General features: G+C 39.0%; 1 protein-coding gene across 5 annotated transcripts in view; it reads left to right on the forward strand.

Moving 5' to 3' along the window:
- AP2B1 (adaptor related protein complex 2 subunit beta 1) overlaps window positions 1–24,745 on the forward strand; it is a 128,371-nt gene that overhangs the window by 28,011 nt on the left and 75,615 nt on the right. For all 5 annotated transcript variants that reach the window (XM_045490527.1, XM_045490528.1, XM_045490524.1 and 2 more), the window contains 7 exons: window positions 8,108–8,298; window positions 10,597–10,818; window positions 12,024–12,144; window positions 12,274–12,369; window positions 20,116–20,231; window positions 20,718–20,883; window positions 22,568–22,666. In XM_045490527.1, coding sequence (XP_045346483.1) covers window positions 8,108–8,298; window positions 10,597–10,818; window positions 12,024–12,144; window positions 12,274–12,369; window positions 20,116–20,231; window positions 20,718–20,883; window positions 22,568–22,666 — 1,011 coding nt within the window. The remainder of the gene's footprint in view (window positions 1–8,107; window positions 8,299–10,596; window positions 10,819–12,023; window positions 12,145–12,273; window positions 12,370–20,115; window positions 20,232–20,717; window positions 20,884–22,567; window positions 22,667–24,745) is intronic.

Here is a 24,745-nt window from a genome sequence, read left to right on the forward strand (position 1 = left end):
ACTCTCACTCTCTCATTCTCTCCCAAAAATGAACAGTAGGGGCGCCTAGGTGGCTCAGTCAGTTAAGCATCGGACTGCAGTTCAGGTCAGGATCTCACAGTTTGGTTCCTGAGTTTGAGCCCTGTGTCGGGCACTGTGCTGACAGCTCAGAGCCTAGAGCCTGCTTCAGATTCTGTGTCTCCCTCTCTCTCTGCTCCTTGCCTACTCATGCGTGCGCGCGCGCGCTCTCTCTCTCTCTCTCTCTCAAAAATAAACATTAAAGTTTTATTTAAAAAAACATCAAAAAATTTTAAATAATGCCTGATATATAGCAAATATTTAATAAAACTGTAGCTATTGAGGAACAGACCTAACATTGCATACTTTCTGATTATGATAATTTCTATTTAGGCCTTAGAAAGTTGTGGTTTGTTGTCAGTCAGTCTGAGATGGTACGTATTGAAAAACTCAAGTCTCTAGATCACTTTGTAAATTTGAGGATTTTTATCAGAATATAAATGATGCCCTTGTGGGCTATGTTGTCTTTCAAAGATCAGTCAAGAGCACATAGAAAAACTTCATGACTTCACTTAATTTAGTATTTTCTATGATTTCTGTTATCCCTAAATGTATATTAATAAGTAGAGTTTTAAAGTACAATTTCATACGTAAGTAAAATGAGAAATACATAATGTTCTTCGTGCTAAAAGTCCATAAAGGAGTTCCGGAGCTGGTAGAATTTTAGGTGCATGTGAGAGTGCCTGTAGGTGGTAGGCACTTAATAAGAGTAATGTGGGAGGTAATATGTTCAGTCTGTCTGGGTTCCCCATGTGAGTAATGTTATATTTGGTACCAAAAGAGGAGCAATTTCTGAAGGAATGGAGTAAGTAGAATCATTAGAGGCTGCTTTGATATAAGGCCGATTGCCCAGCTCTTGAATCTCCCACTGGTTGATCTGAGTGTTGTTCTGTCTCTGCTTATAGGGGAAGTAAATGATTTTTGTTTCCTGTGTAATAAACTCTGGAAATCTTTCTGTGATTCTCACTTCTTTTTAAATCAGTTTTCTATCAGTTGTTACTAACTTATAGGTTATTTTTTTATTCTTTTTACATTTTTTTTAAGTTTATTTATTTTGAGGGAGGGAGAGAGAAACCCAACCAGGCTTCATGCAGAGCCTGATGTCACAACTGTGAGATCATAACCTGAGCCAAAATCACGAGTAGGACCCTTAACCAACTGAGCCATTCAAGTACCCCTGAGTTGTTGTTGTTGTTGTTGTTGTTCTTCTTCTTCTTCTTCTTCTTCCTTTTTTTTTTTTAATAAGCTCATTTAGGGGGGATAATTTTAGAATAACAGAAAAGTTGCAAAGATAGTACAGAAAGTTCTCATATACTCTTCAGTCACTTTCACTTAATGTTAACACCTTACATAACCATGGCACATTTGTCATAACTAAGAAATTAGCATTGGTACGTTATTATTAACTAAAGTACAGATTTTATTTGAATTTCACCTGTTTCAACACAAATGTCCTTTTGCTATTCTAGGATTCAATCCAAAATACCAAATTGTATTTAATCACTTCTTTTTATAAAGAGTTGACTCACTCTGTATGAAAGTGTCTCAAAAACAGAAAAGTGCTTTGTAATTATGAAATGGTATCTTTTCCTCCCCCCAGTACTGGGTAGCATAGTGGTTAAGACTCAGACTCTTGAGCCAGACAGACTTGGATTTGTATGCTGGTTCTATCATTTCTTGGCTCCCTGGACTTCTTTCCATCCTCATCTACATAGTAGAGGTGATAAATAAAATTTTTCTCGTAGGGTTGTTGTGAACATTAAGGAGAGAGAGCTTGCAGAGCCCTTAATCCTGAATCTGGCAGAGAGAGCCCTCCATAATATAACTGCCATTTATGGTCCATATTGTATAGTCACTGTGCTGCTGGAGATTAATAAGTTTAAAGGGGTTGATTTTTCAATTGCACATTTATTCTTAAACGATTTAGTTCTTTTGTATATGTTATTTATTTAAAAGCAGACATTGTTTTTAGGGTAATTCTGGGGGCAGCTTACCCACAAACGAAGCTAGGTCTGTTTACAGTGTTACTTACTACACCATTGCAGAATTACTTTTAAAAGTTAATTTTTCCAGGAAATCCCTTTAAAGCAGTTCATCAGCAACTTCTTGAAAAGTGGATCTGTTGTACATAGTAATACTGAAAGATCACAGCTCTTCCTTTCTCAGTGTTCCCTTCAGGATGATCTCAAGGCTTTTAATGTAGCAGGGGGTTACTTTGTTCTCATAGGGAGATAACTGGTATGGTCATACATTTTTGGTTTGTGTTGCAGCTTGCTCTAGTGTAATTTCAGGGTCTGTGGGCCCACTAACCCTGATTGTTAGGAGTGCCTTTTGTCTATTTGTAGATACCTATTTGTGATGTGAGAATATTTGCATTTTGTCAGACCATATCTTAAGCCACTTTAAGTAATGAATTCTATTGAGTCTTATTTGTGAATCTTAATTGTTACCATGTATACAGACTTCCTTGTCATCATGAGCTGTGTTGACTCAACCAGGCAGACGTGTTGACTCAAGTTCCTTATTCATGGGAAGATGAAGGGGGAAAAATGGCACATTTTAGGATGTAATATAGTTGGCATATTATCTATTGGCATTCTGGACAGTGTGTTGGGTAAAAGTATGAGCTCTAAGTTTTACTTATGTGAGGGGGAAAAAATTAACTGGTACCACATAGTCGTTGTGTCCTTAAGGAGATGATCAGGACTGAAACATGCTTGGAAGAAATACATGTTGCCTTGTGCTTTCACATGTCAGTTGAAGCAACTCTATAAAGGAGAAAGCAAGATTATGTATATTTCAGCATAATAGATTTTGGTCAGTTACTTGATTCAGTCTTCAGGGGCACCAACCAAAAGGGTTGTAAATTGAACAGGAAAACTGAAGTATAAATCTGGATAGAGAGTATATGACCTTGAAGGTCATTGCTGGAAATGGAAGTCCTCTAAATAGTATTTGAGTTAATAGGGAGAAGTCACGGTACTGGAAAGTGATGTCTTTCTTGGGTTCTGAGGCTATGGAAATGAAAGTGCAGGATGAAAGTCATACAAAGGGACAGGGACATGTGTGAGAGATTTCTCATAAAGGAGCTTCTGTCTGTGACACTCCAGTCCCACAGGAGATCTGGATTTCCCTTCTAGATTTCTTTTTTTACAGGATCATTTTTATTTTAACCCTACCTGCAGCTCTAGCTTGCTCCTTTTAAAAAAAAATAATGAGGTCAAATTTATGTCCTTATAATTGATGCATATCAGATAGGGGTAGCTTATAAATCAGATTTTATAGCTGGATAGTAAATCCTGCCTCTTTAAGTGCTGTCAGGATATGATTATCTCTGAAATATATGAAGTAGAAGAATACATTTTTCTCCTTGTATAAACCTCCTTGTATAAAGGCATGTCACCTTTGCCTGGACATAATGCTTTGATTGTATTATCCTCCCCCACCTCTGATGTTTCTTTCCATTTCTCCTAGCTGAAGTTCACAGCTCCTGGAAATTCTGCAAATGCTGAACGCAGAGTGATTATTACTCAGAAACTGGAAGCAGACACAAACCTTGAGTTCATATTCGAGCACTATCCCTTGCTAGCTGTGTCAACTAAACAAGTCACTAACTTCTCTAAATTGATTTATAAATTCATTTTTAAAGCCTGTTTCCTTATCTGTAATAGGTGGATTTTGATAGCTACTACCTCAGAGTTGCTGTGAGGATTAATGGCACATAGTAAGTGCTCAAAACATTTCAGTAGTTACTGTCTTTTTTTCTCTTTGCGCAGCCTTCTCTATTAGGTATGGTATAAAGTAAGTTAAAACACAATTTGCTTACCTTAAAAAAAGCTCCGCTGGCTGCAAGGGTCCATAAGGAACTGTCACACTGAAGAGAAGTCTGTAGTTAAGGCAGAGAAAGATGTGTCTAGTATGGAGTGTGATTTTATATGTATCTATATATTTTGTATATAAATGTGTATATGGATGTTTGTGTTTAATATCTGTATAAAGTATACACATTACATTAGGGGGTGGGGTAGGGAGAAGTGTTTAGTTGCAGTCATCCCAAGAAACACCATAATTGGGAGGCAAGATGAATAAAAAAATTTTTTTACACTATGTATGTGTTCCTTTGTAACCTATATGCCAACTTTTTATGAATCCACTAATGTACTGAGAAAACTCATTTAAGGAACCCTATTTATATTTTTAAAGCAAAGCTTTAGAAATTCCTTTCTAGGTTGTCTCGCTGGTTCAGTTGGCGGAGCATGCAACTCTTGATCTCAGGGTTGTGAGTTCAAGCCCCATGTTGGGTGTAGAGATTACTTAAAAATAAAATCTTAAAAAAATATAAAGGAAAAAAAAAGAAACTCCTTTCTTTTTTGGGAACTGTAGTTTTTTTTAAGATTATAGTTAAAAGGCTGTTCTCTTCCTGGCATGTTTCCTAAGAGAAGTGCCAGTTTTCCAGGGGAGAAATATTATGCATGTTAGTCTTAGTTCAAATTCAAAGTGATAGTTCAAGTGAAAGAGACCTAACCTTTGGGGGTTTTTTTGTTTTGTTTTTTTTTGTTTTGTTTAACGTTTATTTATTTTTGAGACAGAGCATGAACGGGGGAGGGTCAGAGAGAGAGGGAGACACAGAATCTGAAACAGGCTCCAGGCTCTGAGCAGTCAGCACAGAGCCTGACGCGAGGCTTGAACTCACGGACTGCAAGATCATGACCTGAGCCGAAGTTGGACGCTTAACCGACTGAGCCACCCAGGCGCCCCCTAACCTTTGTTTTAAAAATGGGTATATTAAGGCAGTTACTCCAAGGGTTAGATTTTTTTTCTTTATTATGTTGAATTACTGTTTGGAGAAGTCTTTCTGGAAAGAGGAAGTAGATCTTAAATTCTAATCTGTTATTTTTAAAGTTTATTTTTACAAATAGACAATATATGTGCTGTGTAAATAGTACAAAATTCCAAACAAGCAGAGTATAAACATCAACAAGTGAATTGTCCTGTTACTGTAACCACCCAGCTGCTGTCCTGAAGTCAGTCTTTTTTCTCTGTCTACTTTAGAGTTGGTGTGACTAGCTTAAATTTCCTTTAGAGTGGGAGAAATGTGGCTTAACGACCAGAAGACTACTACTCAGTCCCTACAGGCCCACCGTAGTATGTTTCTGAAATCATAACAGCCTGTGAAGATTAGGAGTTGAGAGTGGAAAGACAGAACAGAGGAACTTGGAGAAGTTTTAGAGGAACTGTGGAATTTTGTTATTGGGGATGCATTTTTCTCTAGTTGGCCATTGGCTCAGTGACTGTTCGGCAGTAATCTCTTTTCTCAATGCAGGCCTTTCTAAATGTAATCCTATAATCTGGTCTCTCTGGATCTTTTAATGAGATTTACTTTTCCCTATTTCCTTTTTTGTTTTAATGTGATAATGAGTGGAAATTGCCTTATTTTGCCACCAGAACATATACTTCATTAGCCGCATTATACACTTGGTTTAATTTCCAATTGCCTATGATAATGACAGGGGAATTCTAATTGTTCGATCTGTTCAGCATCCTTCTGTTCTCTTTCCTCCATTGCTTTTTTTGATTCCCTAAATTCTGACCTTTTCTTTTTCTACATTTCCTGTTAACAGACTTTATATTTAACATGTAATTTTTCTAACTTCAAAAGGATTTAATAGCAAAAATGGTAAATTGTGGTAGGACATCTTATCTTAGACAGCTGGTAACCAAGATTGGGCATGTGTTGTCAGTAACAATTTGAAAACAGGCATTTGGTCTTCTGATATGACATTTTGATCCTTTATAATATAATGTCAATCCAAGTGTAGAATACATGGGAAATCTCTTTTCCCTGCATGTACAGCACCTGAGATGATGGAGAGGATTAGTATTTCACTCTTCATGCCTTTTGTTTTTCCCTAAATCCCATGCTTGATGATAGCAGACAAAAATTAAGTCAGAAAAGAACTTCATACCTGCTACCATGTGGTATGTGGACTAGACAATTCTTCCTGATTTGTCTTAATAGCAGTAAAATCATATCATATCCATAATCATACTTACAAGTGAGCCTTTGATTTTTCATCTTGGAATTTTGTAATCACTAAATTATAGCTGAAGAGGATTCCATTCATGGCATCATACCTTTTATGTAATTATGAATGTTGTCAGACTTACGTTATGTGATTAAAAAATCATGTTGTGTAGACATTTATATTCTAGGATAAATGCTGGGATAGCCCGCAAACTACTCAGATAAGGTGGATGGTAAAATCAATAGCTGAGGGGCATAGTTCAGCGTCTGACTCTTGATCTCGGCTCAAGACATGATCTCACAGTTCGTGGGTTTGAGCCCCGCATTGGCCTCTGCACTGATGGCATGGAGCCTGCTTGGGATTCTGTCTCTCTGCCTCTCCCCTTTTTTTTTGCTGGCAAAAGGATACAACTCTTAGTTTCTTAAGCTTTTAACAAGGGACTTAAGTGAGAACTATGAATGAGTTGACGTTTGAACAATTTTAATATATATGACTGAAGCTGCTATCTCTTATCTCATTGATACTTAGAGAATATTTGGATTCAGTCTTTACCTTGCTTGTTTTTAGTAACACCTGGGAGCCTCACTGAAAAATGGGGTTATAGGGGTGCCTGGCTGGCTCTGTTGGTAGAGCATGCAACTCTTGATCTCAGGATTGTGAGTTTGAGCCCCACGTTGGCCATACAGATTACTTTTTAAAAATGTGGTTTTAGGAGCGCCTGGGTGTCTACATCAGTTGAGCATCCGACTTTGGCTCAGGTCATGATCTCGTGTTTCTTGAATTTGAGCCCTACATCGGGCTCTGTGCTGACAGCTCAGAGCCTAGAGCCTGCTTCAGATTCTGTGTGTCCCTCTGTCTATGCCCCTCACCTGTTTGCATTCTCTCTCTCAAAAATAAACAAACATTAAAAAAAATTTTTTTTTAAAGTGTGGTTTTAAATTCACTTGTATAGGGCCATAGTATAGTTTCTTGTGTGTTTTTATTTTTGTATGTTTTTGCAATTTTTAAAATACTTTAAATATTCACTGGCTGTAGACTTATTATATCAGGAATAATCTGTAATTTTGATAAAGGTTCACTTTTTTTTTCTTGAAACTAGTATGGATTCCCAGATCTGTAAGTCAGGATACAAGTGTACTTTCTTATATTTGGTAGCAATTTTTCATATGTCATACTGCCTGAAAAGGTTACATTTGAGGCACCATATTTCTTTGAGTCTGAGATGGCATTGATTATAAGATGTGCTATTTTTTGTATTACCTAGAAAGAAATGTATTTCCTATTAAACTAACATGCTTTTGGTTATTAAATGCATCTTAGTTTCAGAGATGTTGATGTGAAAAACTGTGCAACTTAGTCTTGAAGAGTTATGGTAATAGTACCACCTTAAATTTGCATAAGGCTTTATAGAAAGCACATATGTATATCATATATCATCTGATTGAGCCTCAAACTAAAACTAATCTGTGAGGTGGATTAAATTATCCCCAATTTTCAGATGAGGAACATCTCCAGACATGATCAATAGTGAACTAGGGTTTCAAGCCCATAATTTCTTACTCTGAGACTCATGATATGATTGACAGTATCACCTCTCCACTCCCCCTTACATGCATACCCATACAGCTCTATAATTAGCCTAGATTTTTCTGTCCGTTGCCTGCTTAATGTACATGTTTTGTATTTAAACTTCATTGATCTTATAACTGTTCATATGTCTTGATTGTATTGGTAGTGTTGAATACTATTGAAATTGTTAATGTTCTAACAGTAAATCATGTGTGACTTGTGTGACTGCTAATACGTGAATTGTTTTTATTCTGGGTTCCTGACCACTAAGAAGCTCTATATACCATCATTGGTGGTATAATATGTTTTGAAAGCAGTCTATCTGTTTCTAGCTGACTGGGTAAAATGTTCAGGAATGGTTATGAGTTGAGATCTATGAAGTGGTCCAGAGAAGATTATTTATTTATAATTGTACTGTTCTTGGTAAATCAAGGTCATGTCTGTTTCTTTCCCAGGTGGTGGCTAATGCTGTAGCAGCATTATCTGAAATCAGTGAATCTCACCCAAACAGCAACCTACTCGATCTGAACCCACAGAACATTAATAAGCTGCTGACAGCCCTGAATGAATGCACTGAATGGGGCCAGATTTTCATCTTGGACTGCCTTTCTAATTACAACCCTAAAGATGACCGGGAAGCTCAGAGGTCAGTCTGTTTTCCTGGATAGTATCTGGGAGACTTGCCTGCCTGAATAAGTTCTGTCTATATTAGAATAAGGGTCTCTTATGTTGGCAGAGATCAGTGGCTTGTGGGCAGATACTGCTATTCTCATGGTATTTTGTCACTGGATTTAGGAACATTATAGGTGGTGGAGTGAACCATGCACAAATAACTCTTCCTAAGGGATGTGTATTTTTCTTTTATTTAAAAAAATTTTTTCTTTTAATGTTTATTTTTTGAGAGACAGAGACAGAGTGTGAGCAGGGGAGGGGCAGAGATAGAGAGGGATTCACAGAATCTGAAGCAGGCTCCAGGCTCTGAGCTGTCAGCACAGAGGCTGGCATGGGGCTCGAACCCACAAGCTGTGAGATCATGACCTGAGCTGAAGTCAGATGCTTAACTGACTGAGCCACCCAGGTGCCCCGAGATGTGTATTTTCCATTTCTTGGTTGAATACTGTAGTTACCCTCTGCTGAAATCTCCCTCATCGTGGTTCCACATCTCCCATACAGCAGTTTCTGGCCATTTGGTACACAAAGGTTTTTGAATGTCTCTCACCATAGTGACAAACTTTTCATTTTATGAGACACATAGTAAGTGGCTGGATACTAGTTACTAAGCTGAACTATACCTATCATTCAGTAATAGAGAAAATGTATTCAAGTCTGCAAAATATGTGATGTCTTCCATTAGATACAGAAATCACGTCAGTCTGAATTTAGAGAAGATTTTGGAAGGTGCACTTGGATTGTTGTGCTCAGCCCTTTACCAAGTTCACTGTTGTAAATTTTCTTTGACTATCACAAATTGACTACTAAATTTCATATGCACCTACACACAGTTTACAGGATTGGCATTATCACCAATTTTTATTGAGTGTTTTGTGCATATAGGCACTATAGTAGGTAAAGTACTTCTGAAGAAATGGTGGCTCTTTGACATATTTTAATTATATAGATAAGAACCTTCCTTGCCTGGATGAATCTCAAGCTACCATAATGTAAGTGCTCTTCACTTGTCTGGGAAATTGTTCCCTCTGGACCTGACTAAAACTCACCCTGATCGTTTCTTTCCATCCTCTAAAGTATAAGTATCTTATGGAAAGAACTTCATGTAAAATTTTATTTTTTGTTGATCATTGACATCTCACACTTCTTGTTCATTCACTTAGCAAGTATTTATTGAGGCTATGATGCCTGCCAGGCATTGTTATAGGCGCTGAGGATACACTGTCACCAGAATCGTAGCCCTCGTGGAACATTTATCCTGAGAGATGGTGCAGAAGTATACATAATATAATATAATATAATATAATATAATATAATATAATAAATATATAATACAAATCAGAGCCTGATAAGTACTAATGAGAAAGATAAAGTAGGGAGGAGATCTAAAAAAAATGCTGGGCATTTGCGGAAGAGGAATTGTGTTTTATCAAAGGGTGGTCAAGAAAGGCCTTGCTGAGAAGGTGGCTTTTGTGTAAAGACCCAAGAGCTGAGGGAGGTCAGAGAGTCAGCCAATTAGATATAGGAGGAAGGGAGAGGATCCCAACTTAATTACCTTGAATCCTTAACTGCATATAATCAGCTCACCTCTCATGTTGACCAAGAGCTATCAAAATTAGGTTAATTTCTGAAGAACCCTCAACAGATAATTAAATACTCAAGATTTAGTGAAGCCTTTAAGCATAGGTTGCAGGGGCTAGGAGAATGGGGGAAAGGTATGGGAGAATATTGCAGTGGTGTTCTGTAACTTACAAACTTTTTCAGAGATTTCCTTAATCATGAAGGCAAGGAGTTGAGTAGTTTTCCTGGTCAACTCCCTTCCTTCTGCATCATATAATGACACCTTCAGTCACAGATGGCTGGCATCTCTCACTATGAAGTAACTCTTAAAACTTAATTTGACATCCTATAAGTTGAGGAGAAATAGTCTGTGAGGCAGGAAGCCCTTATGGAATATGGGGAGACTGACAACCATAAAACAGGAAGGTAAGTGGTGTGAGCCTCAAGTATTTTGGGTATTGCTTAGTTTCCTTGCAGTTTGAGCATCCCTTATTGCTGGTTTCCTGAGGTCTTCTGATGTCTCTGCTCTGCCTGTAGTTTGCCTGTAGTTTGCTGCAGTATAGGATCCCAGTTCTGTTTACACTTAGAGCTTTGACTTTCCTGATTCTCTAGTTTCTTGATACTGGGGCCATGGTACTCTGACACATTACATCATGGACTGGATTGAACAAAGAAATTTTAATTCAAGATATTAATTTTCTTTTTTTCCCCTCAGCATCTGTGAGCGAGTGACTCCCCGGCTATCTCATGCCAACTCGGCAGTGGTGCTTTCAGCAGTAAAAGTCCTGATGAAGTTTCTGGAGTTGTTACCCAAGGACTCTGACTACTACAATATGCTGCTGAAGAAGTTGGCCCCTCCGCTTGTTACTTTGCTGTCTGGGGAGCCAGAGGTGCAGTACGTCGCCCTGAGGAATATCAATCTAATTGTCCAGAAAAGGTTGGGAAACCAAGAATTGGTGATTAAAGTGTTTGTGATTTTGAATTAAGCTTAATAATATCAATGTTAGAGTGTTAAGTTTTATTGATTTTTATTTTTAAAAAGTGTTTATTTTTTTTAAAGATCACACTTTTTAAAAAAATTTTTTTAACGTTTATTTTTGAGACAGAGAGAGACAGAGTATGAATGGGGGAGGATCGGAGAGAGAGGGAGACACAGAATCCGAAACAGGCTCCAGGCTCTGAGCTGTCAGCACAGAGCCCGATGCGGGGCTCGAGCTCATGAGCAGTGAGATCATGACCTGAGCCGAAGTCGGATGCTTAACCGACCGAGCCACCCAGGCACCCCTATTTATTTATTTTTGAGAGAGAGTATGTGTGCAGGGGGCGCAGAGAGAAAGGGAGAGAGAGAATCCCAAGCAGGCTCCACGCTGTCAACTCAGAGCCCAGCACAGGGCTTGATCCCATGAACCGTGAGGTCACGACCTGATCCGATATCAAGAGTCGTATGTCAACTGTTTGAGCCACCCAGGCGCCCCTAAGTTGTTGCTGCTGCTGTTGTTGTTTTAATGTTTGTTTATTTTTGATAGAGCACAAGCGGGGCGGGGAGGGGCAGAGAGAGAGAGAGAGATGGAGACAATCTGAGGCAAGCTCCAGGCTCTGAGCTGTCAGCGCAGAGTCGGATATGGGCCTCAAACCCACAAACTGTGAGATCATGACCTGGGCCAAAGTTGGATGCTTAACCAGCTGAGCCACCCAGGCACCCCCCCTCCCCCCCACTAAGTTCTTTTTAATATATGGAAATGAAAATGTTGAATGGCAAGCAGCTTGTCCAGGGTGAGGAGGCTAATAGTTGTTTTTGGAGTGTCCCTGTGATAAATACATAGTGCTGTTCTCCAATGTAGTTTGTTTTCTGAAGGGCCTCTTAATAGTATACCAGCTTGTGCCTGCTTCATACAGTTCAGGCTGTAGTTTAGAGCCAGATTGTTCTTCCAGCAGTTCTTAGCAGTATGTACCCTAACCCTTAAAAAATTTCTACCAAAAGGGGAACTGGTTAGAGGGATGGTACAGGAAGTTTGTGAGGTTTTGGGGATGGGGAGGAGTGAATAGAGAGCAGAGAGACACAGATTAGATATTAATACCGACTTAAAAGGACATGTCAATATATGCCTCGCCTTCCTTATCTTGTGTTTCTGTGTACCGCAGGCCTGAAATCTTGAAGCAGGAAATCAAAGTCTTCTTTGTGAAGTACAATGATCCCATCTATGTTAAACTAGAGAAATTGGACATCATGATTCGTTTGGCATCCCAAGCCAACATTGCTCAGGTCAGACGTAAAGCAGACTCAGGTTTATAAATCACGTAGATCTTAAGGTCTGGCCTTCAGAAAAAGCAAGGCCATGAAATTGCTTTTTGAGAATCCTTAATGATTTTTTACTTCCTGGATTTTTAACAGGTTCTGGCAGAATTAAAGGAATATGCCACAGAGGTGGATGTTGACTTTGTTCGCAAAGCTGTGCGGGCCATTGGGCGGTGTGCCATCAAAGTGGAGGCAAGTGTCTAGTGTAGTTGTGATCACATTACAGGATTCGGAGTGTTCTCTTCACTTCTTTCTTTAAAATGGGTTTCTTAAGTTTATTAAAATAATAAAGCACATAGGTAAAATTCCCAGAGGGAATCATTTTTATCTCTTTGTAGTTTCAGTTATTTTGACTACTCCCATGTTTCTAAATAATATGCTAATGGTATTTATTGATTTACCAGTTATACACATTATCTGTTAACTTTGTGCTGTAAGTACCATTCTTCATGTACCCCACCGTTCCTACTTGAACCATCCTATTCTCCAATACTTATATCATGAGGTTTTTTGCTCCTGTATTGATTATCTTTGTAAATTGAGATAATATGCCTTCATTTGTTTTTCTATTGACTAAAAGTTAGAAAACTCACCGTGCATATTATGACCAAATATTTAGGGCCAGTAGAATACAAATGATTGTATTTTCTTTCCTGTAGAGACTTTTATTTTTTCTGGAGTTTCTATAATGGCCTTTCTTTTTTTCTTGCATTATATGTCTTCATTGCATCCCTATCTTCTTCCATCCAAACTTTTCAAGCATAGTATCAAATGTGTGTAAGCCTTTTTTTGTCCTAATCCCTTGTCTCTTCAGTCCTCTGTCCTCTCACTTGCCCCAGTCTGGCTTACTGCTTTTTTGGCCTTTGCACAGCCATCATTCCATATAGCTTCTCTTCATAGCTCCTTGTTGTTATTAGTCTTCTTTAATAGCATTCCTTTTTGTGTGATTGCCGTAGCTTCTTGAGTCTCTGACAATATGAATTACAGTGTTTTGTTTCTGCAGTTTAAATTTGTCTGAAGTTTTGTATGGTGACCGTTGCAGGTCTATATATAATTTTTTAATTGAGGTGTATACCATGCTTATAGTAATTTACAGCCCATTTAAATTGTTTAAGAATGAGATAACAGAAAAGATCATTAGGACTTCTGTGAGCACAGGCAGGGCTGCTGACCAACAGGTTTCTGCTTTAGGGCAGGGAGTTGATTTTTACTTGGAAGTCCTCTGAAAGAGCCTCTCTGTGACCCGAGAGGGGGGATTGATTTTTAGCTTGGTTGCAGCCTTCCAGTAGGTGTTAATGGGCTATAGCTTATATTGCTCTCCATATTGTCCTCCCATTTGTTTTTCATCATTCAGGAATTTGTTGAAATTAATGAAAACGTCTGTTTGCTATGATGTAGTGGATTCAGAACTCCGTATTTGTTCTTGCTACTTGACTCTATGCAGTTCTGCTTAGAGTCAGAGGATTGGACCATCTGATTTCTCAAGGATACTAAAATAATTTGCACAGTATGTCCAGTGCTTCATGGGAACAGAAGGAAACAGATGCTGTGTCAGAGAAGCATCTATGAAAGCCACGTTCCTAATTAGCCTTCCTTTTATTAAGACAGTGCTGCTTTGTGCAGTTACCATTGATAAATCATTTAACCAGAAGTTAATTACTTCTGGTTCTGATCGCTTAGTTCAGATATTTAATACACTCTGTTACTCCACTGAGAAATAGGAAGTCTATTTATTGGATCTTGATACATCTCTTTTGTCACCATTCTTCACATTCTTTTCTTACTGAAGTATAGCCACCCACTTACTATTAGATAATTTTCGGAGATTTTGGTAGCATTAAGAGTCATTTTGTGCTTTTCATTGCCAGTCTGTCATCACCTTATTCACTTCTTTTGCAAAGCTCTAGAGTCATACAAAATTATCTCTCATTCCAAAGTTAAAAGAGATTTTCTATCACTGAAATTACTAGAAAGTGTTCTCCATCTGTATTCCTAGAGGCTGTTAATGCCATGTATTGTGACTAATGGGAAAGTAGTCCATAATCTGGAAGGGATAAACTTCTGATGGCTTTCACTTCTTCCTTTGACTTGGGATGCCCAGGTAGGAATATGAGAGCATGTGAGGAATGAACTTTGGAAACGTAAAATCAGCCTTCTAGCAAGTGCTCTCTTATCTCAGGTTGCCTGGATTTGCTGGAGCACTTTTTCTAGACCTGATTTGGTCACGAAGGTTATCAGTTGGAAAGAGGTGTCTAGCCCAAACACACTTATTAGGGCCAGAGAAGAAATGATGGTCTGTTTCTAATAAAGTATTCACGAGAAGGGGGAAGAACCAGTGAGGGAATTATAATAGACTTTCTGTATAGCCTCTGAACCAAGCTGCTGCTTGCATTCTCTCAGGGCCTCTTACCTTTTTTAATGTGTGGTTGGTTTCAGAGATATGACAAATGAAAAATAAATGAATATTAGTTTAATGCTAAGCTGCGAGAGAAGGGCCTACCTAGCAAGTTTAGGGTGTCTTTAAGAGTTTGAGTTGTATTTTTATAACTGTAAAGATAAGTGTTTCTATGTTGCTGTAAGTATTCTGAAGTGAAAAAATATGTATAATTTTGTTATTAAGTTGGTCAGGTTAAAGATTAAGCAGTAAGCTGCTCAATCAATAAATAGCATTAGAAAGGCAGTCCAATAGTACTGTTTTTTTCCATAACTTTTGCCTATCTTTTGCCTGATTTTTTAGTAGATTTTACTTCACTCCTCCCCCAGCTTTATTGGGGTGTGATTGACAAAGTTATATGTATTTACAGGGTATACCTGTTTCTTCAAGGAAGAGATAAACCCCTGGTGTTTCTTAGTCAATTGATTTTATTTGTTTCAGAGAGATTAAGGCACTAAGTTCTCACTTCCCAGTCTTCTGTTCTGTGGTGTTTACTACAGATCAGGGTAAGATACTGATATGTGTCTCATCCCTTAATTTAAAAACAAATTATTTTTCTTGCTAGGAAAACCATATGTGTTTGCTACATAAAATTATATAAGCTAATTTAAATGAAAATAAAACACTGTTTTCTCCTACCCCTGTTCTACCCTCCCAGAGATGATATGGACATGATTTTAAATCTTTGTCTATATAGTCTTTCATACACCGGTGTACTTTTTACAAAAATGAGATGATTCTAAAAATGCTATTTACTTTTGTGGTCTGCCTTTTTTTATTGAATTAGGCATGGACATTTTTCTGTGTTATTAGCATTTTATATCATTTTTAGTGGATTATAGACATGATGTGTGATTGCTTCTAATTTATTTAGCCTTTCTCTTATTGTAAGACCTTAAAGTTCCTGCTCTTTTTCCAAATAATGACATAAAGAGGACCTTATAACCAAGTTTCTGATCTCTAGTGGAGGTGAACATTGTTTCATTTATTAGCCATTTGGAATCACTTGTTCATGTCCTGTGCACCTTTTTCCTATGAGTTATCTTTTCCACAATGATTTTTTAAAAATCTCTTATAATTAAAGATATTAATCCTTCACTTTGTAGCAGTTGTTTTCCCAATTTGTTTTCCTTTTGATTTCATTTGAAGTTGTGATTCACAGAAGTTTACGTTTCCTTGTGTAGTGAGTTCTGTTTTGTTGTCAGGGGTTCTTTAGTGATACACCTAGAAGATTGTGCTTCACCTCAAACTTCTATAAAACCCACTGTTATTTTCTACTTTTATGGCAAAGATTTTATTTTTTACATTTAACAATATTTTCAATAATTAAAACAAAGAATTTTGGTGAAAAATATGAGGGTGAGGATCAAACACCAGACCAAACCATCTTTTCCTTACTGGTAGGAAATGTTGTCTTATACTAAATTTTATAAGTGTATATTCTGTATTTCTCTGTTTCTGGACTTTTTTTATCTGAACAGTGATTGGATGTTTAATCTTGTTCTTCTGCCATACTGCTTTAATGGTAGGTGTTTTGTGTTTTCCTCTTTAATCAAAAGCAATATGGTTGAGATGACAATTTGCTCAAAAATTACTGTTCCAGAGGCGCCTGGGTGGCTCAGTCAGTTAAGTGTCCAACTTTGGCTTAGGTCATGATCTTACAGTTTGTGGATTTGAGCCCCGCGTTGGGCTCTGTGCTGACGGTTCAGGGCCTGGAGCCTGCTTCAGATTCTATGTCTCCCTCTCTCTCTGTTCCTCCGCCTCTCTCTCTCTCTCTCTCTCTCTCTCTCTCTCAGAAATAAAGATTAAAAAAAATTACTGTTCCAGACTTAAATATTTCTCAGATATTGATGCATCATGGGAAATAGCCTTTTGTCTTTATTATAATAATGATACAAAGGGCTCACTAAATGTTAACTTCATATCAAACTCTGTGTTAAACACTTCATTTATGTTATTTATGATAATTTAAAAAATTTTTAATGTTTATTTTTGAGAGAGAGAGAGAGAGAGCATGAGTGGTGGAGGATCGGAGAGAGAGGGAGACACAGAATCTGAAGCAGGCCCCAGGCTCCGAGCTGTCAGCACAGAGCCCGACTCAGGGATCGAACCCATGAACCGTGAGATCATGACCTGAGCCGAAGTCAGACACTTAACCAACTGAGCCACCCAGGCGCCCCAATGTTATTTATGATAATTTAGAACTTACAGCAGTCTATATCCTACATACTCTATAATTTATCACAACTTATATGTGATAAATTTTTCTAATTTTGCTGTTGCAGTAACCACACAGGAATTACTGGCTGAAAAGGAATAAAATAGAATCCAAAAATGGAAAAAATACATAAAAGATGGCAGAATCATTTCATGGTGCAACAGAATCATCATATAGCCTCAAGATGCAGTTTTGTTTTTATTAAATTGCTTGGAGTGGTTTAACTTCGTACCTTTAAAAGATTATATTCCAAAGTTTTCAGGCATACACTAAAGTGAAATTGATTAATGAGCTGTCGTGTACACATCATCCATTTTGAACAAGTATCAACATGTTGCTGTTTTTATCTTCTCCCTTACTCTTCAAGGGAATGAAGTGCTATTGTATTTTTGTTTTTTAAGTAGGCTTCACGCCCAGCACAGAGCCCAACCTTGAACTCACAACCCTGAGATCATGACCTGAGCTGAGATCAAGAGTCAGACACCTGGGGCACCTGGGTGGCTCAGTCGGTTAAGCGTCCGACTTGGGCTCAGGTCATGATATTGTGGTTCGTGGGTTTGAGCTCTGCGTCAGGCTCTGTGCTGACAGCTCGGAACCTGGAGCCTGCTTCAGACCCTGTCTTCCTCCCCCTGTGCTCCTCCCCCACTCATGCTCTGTTTCTCTCTCTCAAAAATAAACAAACATTAAAAAAAATAATAATAATAATAAAATAGGCCCCTAACCAACTGAGCCACTCAGGTGCCCCAGTGCTACTGTATTTTTTTTTTTTAATTTTTTTATTCTTTCTTTATTTTTGAGAGAGAGACAGATTGCGAGTGGAGGAGGAACCGAGAGAGAGGGAGACACAGAATCCAAAGCGGGATCCAGGCTCTGAGCTGTCAGCACAGAGCCCACCATGGGGCTGAGTCCCAAAGATCAGGAAGCTGAGCCAAAGTCGGATGCCCAACCGACTGAGCCACCCAGGTGCCCCAAGTGCTATTGTATTTTAATGCAGATCCCAGATATGATGTTACAAAAGTAGTCCAATGTGTATATCTAATAGAGTATGTCCCTAAAAAAAAATACATTGTCATGATACCATTACTATACCCAACAACTAACAATAGTCCTTTATCTCATTGAATGCCCAGAACATGTTCAATTTTCCCTAGTTGTCTTTTTATAGTTGGCTTGTTCAAATCAAAATCTAAAGAAGATTCACATGTTGCATTTGGATACTATGTTTCTTAAGTCTTACTTCCTTGAGGTGCCATGTATTGAAGTGATTATATCATTAGGTTTATACAGTTTTCCAGAGTCTGGATTTTGCTGGTGTAGTTTAGTGATGTTGTTTATCTCCTTCTGTCATCCCCTGTAAATAATTAAATCTAGAGGGTTGGTAATGTTCATGTTCAGTGTTAGGCAAAAGTATCTCTTTTTTTTTTTTTTTTTTTAATTTTTTTTTTTTTCAACGTTTATTTTTGGGACAGAGAGAGACAGAGCATGAATGGGGGAGGGGCAGAGAGAGAGGGAGACACAGAATCGGAAACAGGCTCCAGGCTCTGAGCCATCAGCCCAGAGCCCGACGCGGGGCTCGAACTCCCGGACCGCGAGATCGTGACCTGGCTGAAGTCGGACGCCTAACCGACTGCGCCACCCAGGCGCCCCCAAAAGTATCTCTTTTGATGCTGTGTACTTTCTATTGCATCTTATCAAGAGGCATCTAATGGAGTGACCCATCAGAGTGCATCATGAGATATGATAAATTAGGCTTTGATTTTTAGGGTCTCTTGTCCGAAACCTTTCCCTTTTTAAAAACTATGACCTAGGGATGCCTGGGTGGCTCAGCAGGTTAAGCATCCAACTTCAGCTCAGGTCATGATCTCATAGTCCGTGGGTTCGAGCCCCACGTCGGGCTCTGTGCTGTCAGTTCAGAGCCTGAGGCCTGCTTCGGATCCTGTGTCTCCCTCTCTCTCTGCCCCTCCCCCACTCATGCTCTGTCTCTATCAAAAAATAAATAAACGCTAAAAAAATTTTAAAAAACTATGACCTAGAGTTTTAGTACATTAGTTTTATCACTTGTATTCTCCCATATTCCCTTCATTAATAAAAGGTTAATAGATCCAGTTCTATTTTATAGATGAACTAAAGGCTGTGGAAAATTGCAGTTTATCTGAGGCCATAGACTTTCAGTTATATAGTTCAAAAGATGGCAAATTTTCCTTAAGAGTTTTTTGAGCCACAGATAACTTTGAAAATATAATGAAAGCTATGAATCCTCTCCCTGGAAAATATGCTTATATGCACATATGCAATTTGGCAGTTTCATTTCAGGAAGTTTGTTTTTTTTTTTTTTTTTTTTTTTTTCAACGTTTATTTATTTTTGGGACAGAGAGAGACAGAGCATGAACGGGGGAGGGGCAGAGAGAGAGAGGGAGACACAGAATCCGAAACAGGCTCCAGGCTCTGAGCCATCAGCCCAGAGCCCGACGCGGGGCTCGAACTCACGGACCGCAAGATCGTGACCTGGCTGAAGTCGGACGCTTAACCGACTGCGCCACCCAGGCGCCCCACAGGAAGTTTGTTTTATTGGTTGATTTTAATTTTAAGTAATCTGTACACTCAGCATGGGCCCTTTTTTTTTTTTTTTTTTTTCCAACATTTATTTATTTTTTTTGGGACAGAGAGAGACAGAGCATGAACGGGGGAGGGGCAGAGAGAGAGGGAGACACAGAATCGGAAACAGGCTCCAGGCTCTGAGCCATCAGCCCAGAGCCCGACGCGGGGCTCGAACTCACGGATCGCGAGATCGTGACCTGGCTGAAGTCGGACGCTTAACCGACTGCGCCACCCAGGCGCCCCCAGCATGGGCCTTGAACTCATTACCCTGAGATCAAGAGTTGCATGCTCCTCCTCTAGCTGAGCCAGCCAGGCACCCCTCATTTCAAGAGGTTTAAAGCCATGAACTCCAGATAAAGATCTACCTTGGCTTATTCTTTCCTCCTACCTTGACATATTCTTTCTTCTCATTTCTATTCTCTTGGCTATCCAAGATGATACAACTATCATTTGATCCAACTCATTTGTCAAGTATATTTTTGCAGTGAATAAAATTTGGGGTTTATCTGGAAATTCTGTGTATCTCCATCAGATAGCCTAGCCTGTAGTGTAGCTTGGTCAAATTAGGTGCCTGATCTTTTAGTTTAGCTTAGTTGGTGCACATGTATGTCACAAAGCTATTTTTATATTGAGGTTGCATTATTGGAGAGATCGTCTGACTTGTCATTTATTGTGTTCCTCTTCATAGCAATCTGCAGAGCGCTGTGTGAGCACATTGCTTGATCTCATCCAGACCAAGGTGAATTATGTGGTCCAAGAGGCAATTGTTGTCATCAGGGACATCTTTCGGAAATACCCCAACAAGTATGTACAAGTACTTCTACCCTCTTCTTCCAACCATATAGGCAATGTGTAAGGCACTTTGAAATTGGCTAGGTATAAATTATTCTTTGTAATGTAACTGGTCATAATAGGATATTTTGTTAAAAATCCTATTAAAATGGATACCTTATGAAAAATAACTTTTGTTTATTTAAAATTTTTTTAATGTTCATTTTTGAGAGACAGAGAGAGAGGGAGACCATATCTGAAGCAGGCTCCAGGCTCAGCACAGAGCCCGACGCAGGGCTCAAACTCACAAACCGTGAGATCATGACCTGAACTGAAGTCAGACGCTTAACTGACTGAGCCACCCAGGCGCCCCGAGCCTGTGCATTCTCTTAACCAAAAGCCTTTATAGTTTGGTGGTTTGGTTTAGGGTACCTTGTTGGTCATTTTTTTTTAGTCTTCATTGTCACATACACTTCTCAGTTGTGCCCTCAATAACTATAGTTGATTTTGTTACATCAGGTATGAAAGCATCATTGCCACTCTGTGTGAGAACTTAGACTCGCTGGATGAACCAGATGCTCGAGCAGCTATGATTTGGATTGTGGGAGAATATGCTGAGAGAATTGACAATGCAGATGAGTTACTGGAGAGCTTCCTGGAAGGTTTTCATGATGAAAGCACCCAGGTAAGTTCTCACCTGTGTCCTGTGTCAGATCTTTTGGGGAAATTTTCAGGGAAAGTAAAGGTTGAGCACTTAGGGGTGTGTGTGTGTGTGTGTGTGTGTGTGTGTGTGTTGAGAATTGGTGACCTTTTCAATTGTGCTGATTTCTTATGGAGCAAATCTGCCTTAGACCAGTGGTTCTCAAACTTTAGTGAACCTAGAGTTTGTTAAAGCACAGGTTAGGTTGCTGGCCCCACCCTTGGAGTTTCTGACTCAGTGGGTCTGAGATGGGCTTAAGCATTCTCATTTCTTACCAGGTTCAGGGTGCTGCTGCTGCTGCTAGTGGTCCAGAACCACACTTTAACAACTAATGGCTGAGAGCAGTAATTAGCACTTTTTAATTTTCGTCACTGGAAGATGATGACCTATTCCTGTTCGTAATGGTTGTGGCTCATTCCAGCAGGTGTTTTCGCTTAGAGCTGCGGTGAGGGCTGGCATGTGCAGTTTGAAAAGATTCTCTGGATAGCTAGATTTCTTCCCATCTTCTGTCTCTCTACCAAAATGGAGAGACCTGACCTTGGAACTGTGGGCACAGAGAAGCAGATAAATTATAAAACCCTTTTCCCCTGGCATTTGCACTCATTGCACATTGAAGGTCATGTATGTAATCCACCATAGTAATTTTATTTTTAAATTTTTTTTTTTTTTCAACGTTTATTTATTTTTGGGACAGAGAGAGACAGAGCATGAACGGGGGAGGGGCAGAGAGAGAGGGAGACACAGAATCGGAAACAGGCTCCAGGCTCTGAGCCATCAGCCCAGAGCCCGACGCGGGGCTCGAACTCACGGACCGCGAGATCGTGACCTGGCTGAAGTCGGACGCTTAACCGACTGCGCCACCCAGGCGCCCCTCCACCATAGTAATTTTAATAGACCTTTACAAGGAACACATACAAGCCTATAGCTTTGTGTATGGTTTAGCAGCCCATATTTTTTTTTACATTAAAAAAAATTGTTTTTAATGTTTATTTATTTTTGAGAGAGAGAAACAGTGTGAGTGAGGGAGGGCAGAGAGATGGGGAGACAGTCTGAAGCAGGCTCCAGGCTCTGAGCTGGCAGCACAGAGCCTGACGCGGGGCTCCAACTCATGGACCACAAGATCATGACCAGAGCTTAACCAACTGAGCCACCGTGGCACCCTTCAGCAGCCCATTTTTAATTAGCTGTGATCTGGCATAGTTTTACTGTTTTTTGGCTCTTGCCCTAGTATGACAGATAATTCCCTAATTTCTCCCCAAGTTGTATCTTTTGGTGGAAATGAATATAAAGGATTTAATAAGCAATTTTTTGTGCCAAAAATGCAATTTAGGGACAAGAGGCTAGTGAGTTTGGGTTGTTGTTTTTTTAATTAATTTATTTTTGAGAGAGAGAGAGAATGAGCAGGGAGAGGGGCAGAGAGAGAGAGGGAAAAAGAGAACCCCAAGTAGACTCTGTACTGCCAGTGTAGAGCCCGATGCTGGGCTCAAATTCACAAACCTTGAGATCATGACCTGAGCCAAAAATAAGAGTCTGATGCTCCACTGGCTGAGCCACCCAGGCTTAGAAAGACCAGGTAGTAATTCGTAGATGGGTAAGCACTACTTTAAAAATAATGGTAGGGAGTAATGTAAATGCTTTTCACTTTATCTGTTAAATTACATCCCCATAGGTGCAGCTCACTCTGCTTACTGCCATAGTGAAGCTGTTTCTCAAGAAACCATCAGAAACACAGGAGCTGGTACAGCAAGTCTTGAGTTTGGCAACACAGGTATGAAATCTAGAAAAAGCATGGGTTTGATTTGTCTGCTTTTATATTGAGGAAATCATGAAACTCTGAGAAGATTCAATTGGGGTGATTTGTTTATTTTTACTTATTTATTCACTTATTATTTTAAGTAGACCCTATGCCCAAGTTGGGGCTTGAACTCACAACCCCAAGGTCAAGAGTCACATGCCCCACCGACTAAGCCAGTGTGGCACCCCTCATTTGGGAAGATTTTAATTGGAAAGGGCGCAGTCTTTAGATCCTGTTAAAATATAAAAATAGTGCCTCTTATACATATAACATCGAATTATAGTTCGGTGGCTTTTAAATGAACTGGCTCCAGTTTCTGTTGAACTTAGATGGGCTTAACTTAGATATTTTACTTTTAATGAATGACCTACAGTGTGAAAATGACATTGAGTCTCACAGTACTGGGTGACTCACTTAAGTCTCACTCCTTCTGGGTGACTTAATTTCACCTTCTAAATGAAAGTACAATGATTTAATATTGGTAAATGCCTCAACAAAGGTCTCCGATATTGTTCTTTCTACCTTCTAGAATTGATTGCCTTTCTCTTTAAGTAATTTTAAAGTGCTTATGCTGCCTCCTTAATTATTCGATATTTTTGGTCCTCCCTAGGATGAGTTCTGATTTCAGAAATGTGGCAACTGGAGGCCACAGATTTATTGTCACCATTTTAGGTCCACAGAAATCAAAACAATTATTTTATCTACTGTAACTAGTATAGCAATCATCAATTCATCATAATTTCGTTATGTTCTTAATTGAATTTGAGAACTGGCTGGCTATAGCAGGCTGTCAGAAGTTCAGGTGTGTGTCGACACATGGAATCGGATTTAGATACTCAGTTTACCATTTTTCTTATTCATCTCTGTATAGTGGTAGATAATCAAAATTTGAAATCTTTTCATAGTACTTTTATCTGTTATCTTTCCTATTATTAATTTTACATCTTTTAATATATATTTGTAAGCATTCTTTGAAATGTTTCTTTAAAAAAAAATTCCCTTTTAAACATCTTCCTTTGCCTGAAGCAAAGCAATTTCTATAACCATCAAGGCAGTGGTTATTTAATACCTGTATTGAATTGAGCATTCTAGACTTTTTTTTTTTTTTTTTAATCTTTATTTTTGAGAGAGAGAAATGGAAAGCGTGAATGGGAGAGGGGCAGACAGAGAGAGAGAGAGAGAGAAACACAGAAGCTAAAGCAGGCTCCAGGCTCTAAGGTGTCAGCACAGAGCCCGATGCAGGGCTACAACTCAAGGATCTCAAGATCACGACCTGAGCCAAAGTCAGCCACTTAGCCAACAAAACCACCCCAGTGTCCGAGCTTTCTAGACTTCTTAGTGTAGACCCTTGATCACCCATTTGTATCTGTGTTAAGGTGGATTTACAACAAGTTTCTAAAGAGAATTTGGGCCTTGCTCTCTCCCTGCTTATCTCTAGATAGGGATAGTCTTAAAATCAAGCAAGTGTCCTTGGCAGGTTCCATTGTAGTCACTGGTTCTCAACCCTATCTCCATCTCCATGGTCTGTTGAAGGCCTATGGGTCTGTATTTCAAAGGCGTCACAAGAGAGCTGTATTTTGGATTCTTGTCAGATTATCTCCTGTTATTTATCAAAATTTGCTTGAGATAAAGTGTTTAGGGAGGATTGCTTAAATAATACAAGGACTCTCTGTTCTTACAGATAAAATTCGCCACTGAATCAAGCCAGACTGGTAGAGAGCTGGGTATCTAGACTGCATTGTACCTGACCCTTAATTAAGTTACATTTACTAAATTATACTGATACATTCATCTAATAGTAGGGTTGTCATGAGAAACTATCCTATTTGGATCTGTTGTCAAAGTCATTTGTTATTCCATTATATGTTTTTTTTTCTTTATGAGGTTCCATCAAACAAATTCCTAACCAGTTTTGGATTCTCCTAAGCATTGGTAGGTATGTAGTTAACTGACCCTCTGAATGGCTTATGTAACTAGATTTCATGCTCATATGAGTTGGAAACTTTAGAGTCAAATTTAAGGATCTCTTGTAGAAAATGTGTAGGTCATTGT

Source organism: Leopardus geoffroyi, chromosome E1, assembly GCF_018350155.1.
Source record: "Leopardus geoffroyi isolate Oge1 chromosome E1, O.geoffroyi_Oge1_pat1.0, whole genome shotgun sequence".
Lineage (NCBI taxonomy): Eukaryota > Metazoa > Chordata > Mammalia > Carnivora > Felidae > Leopardus > Leopardus geoffroyi.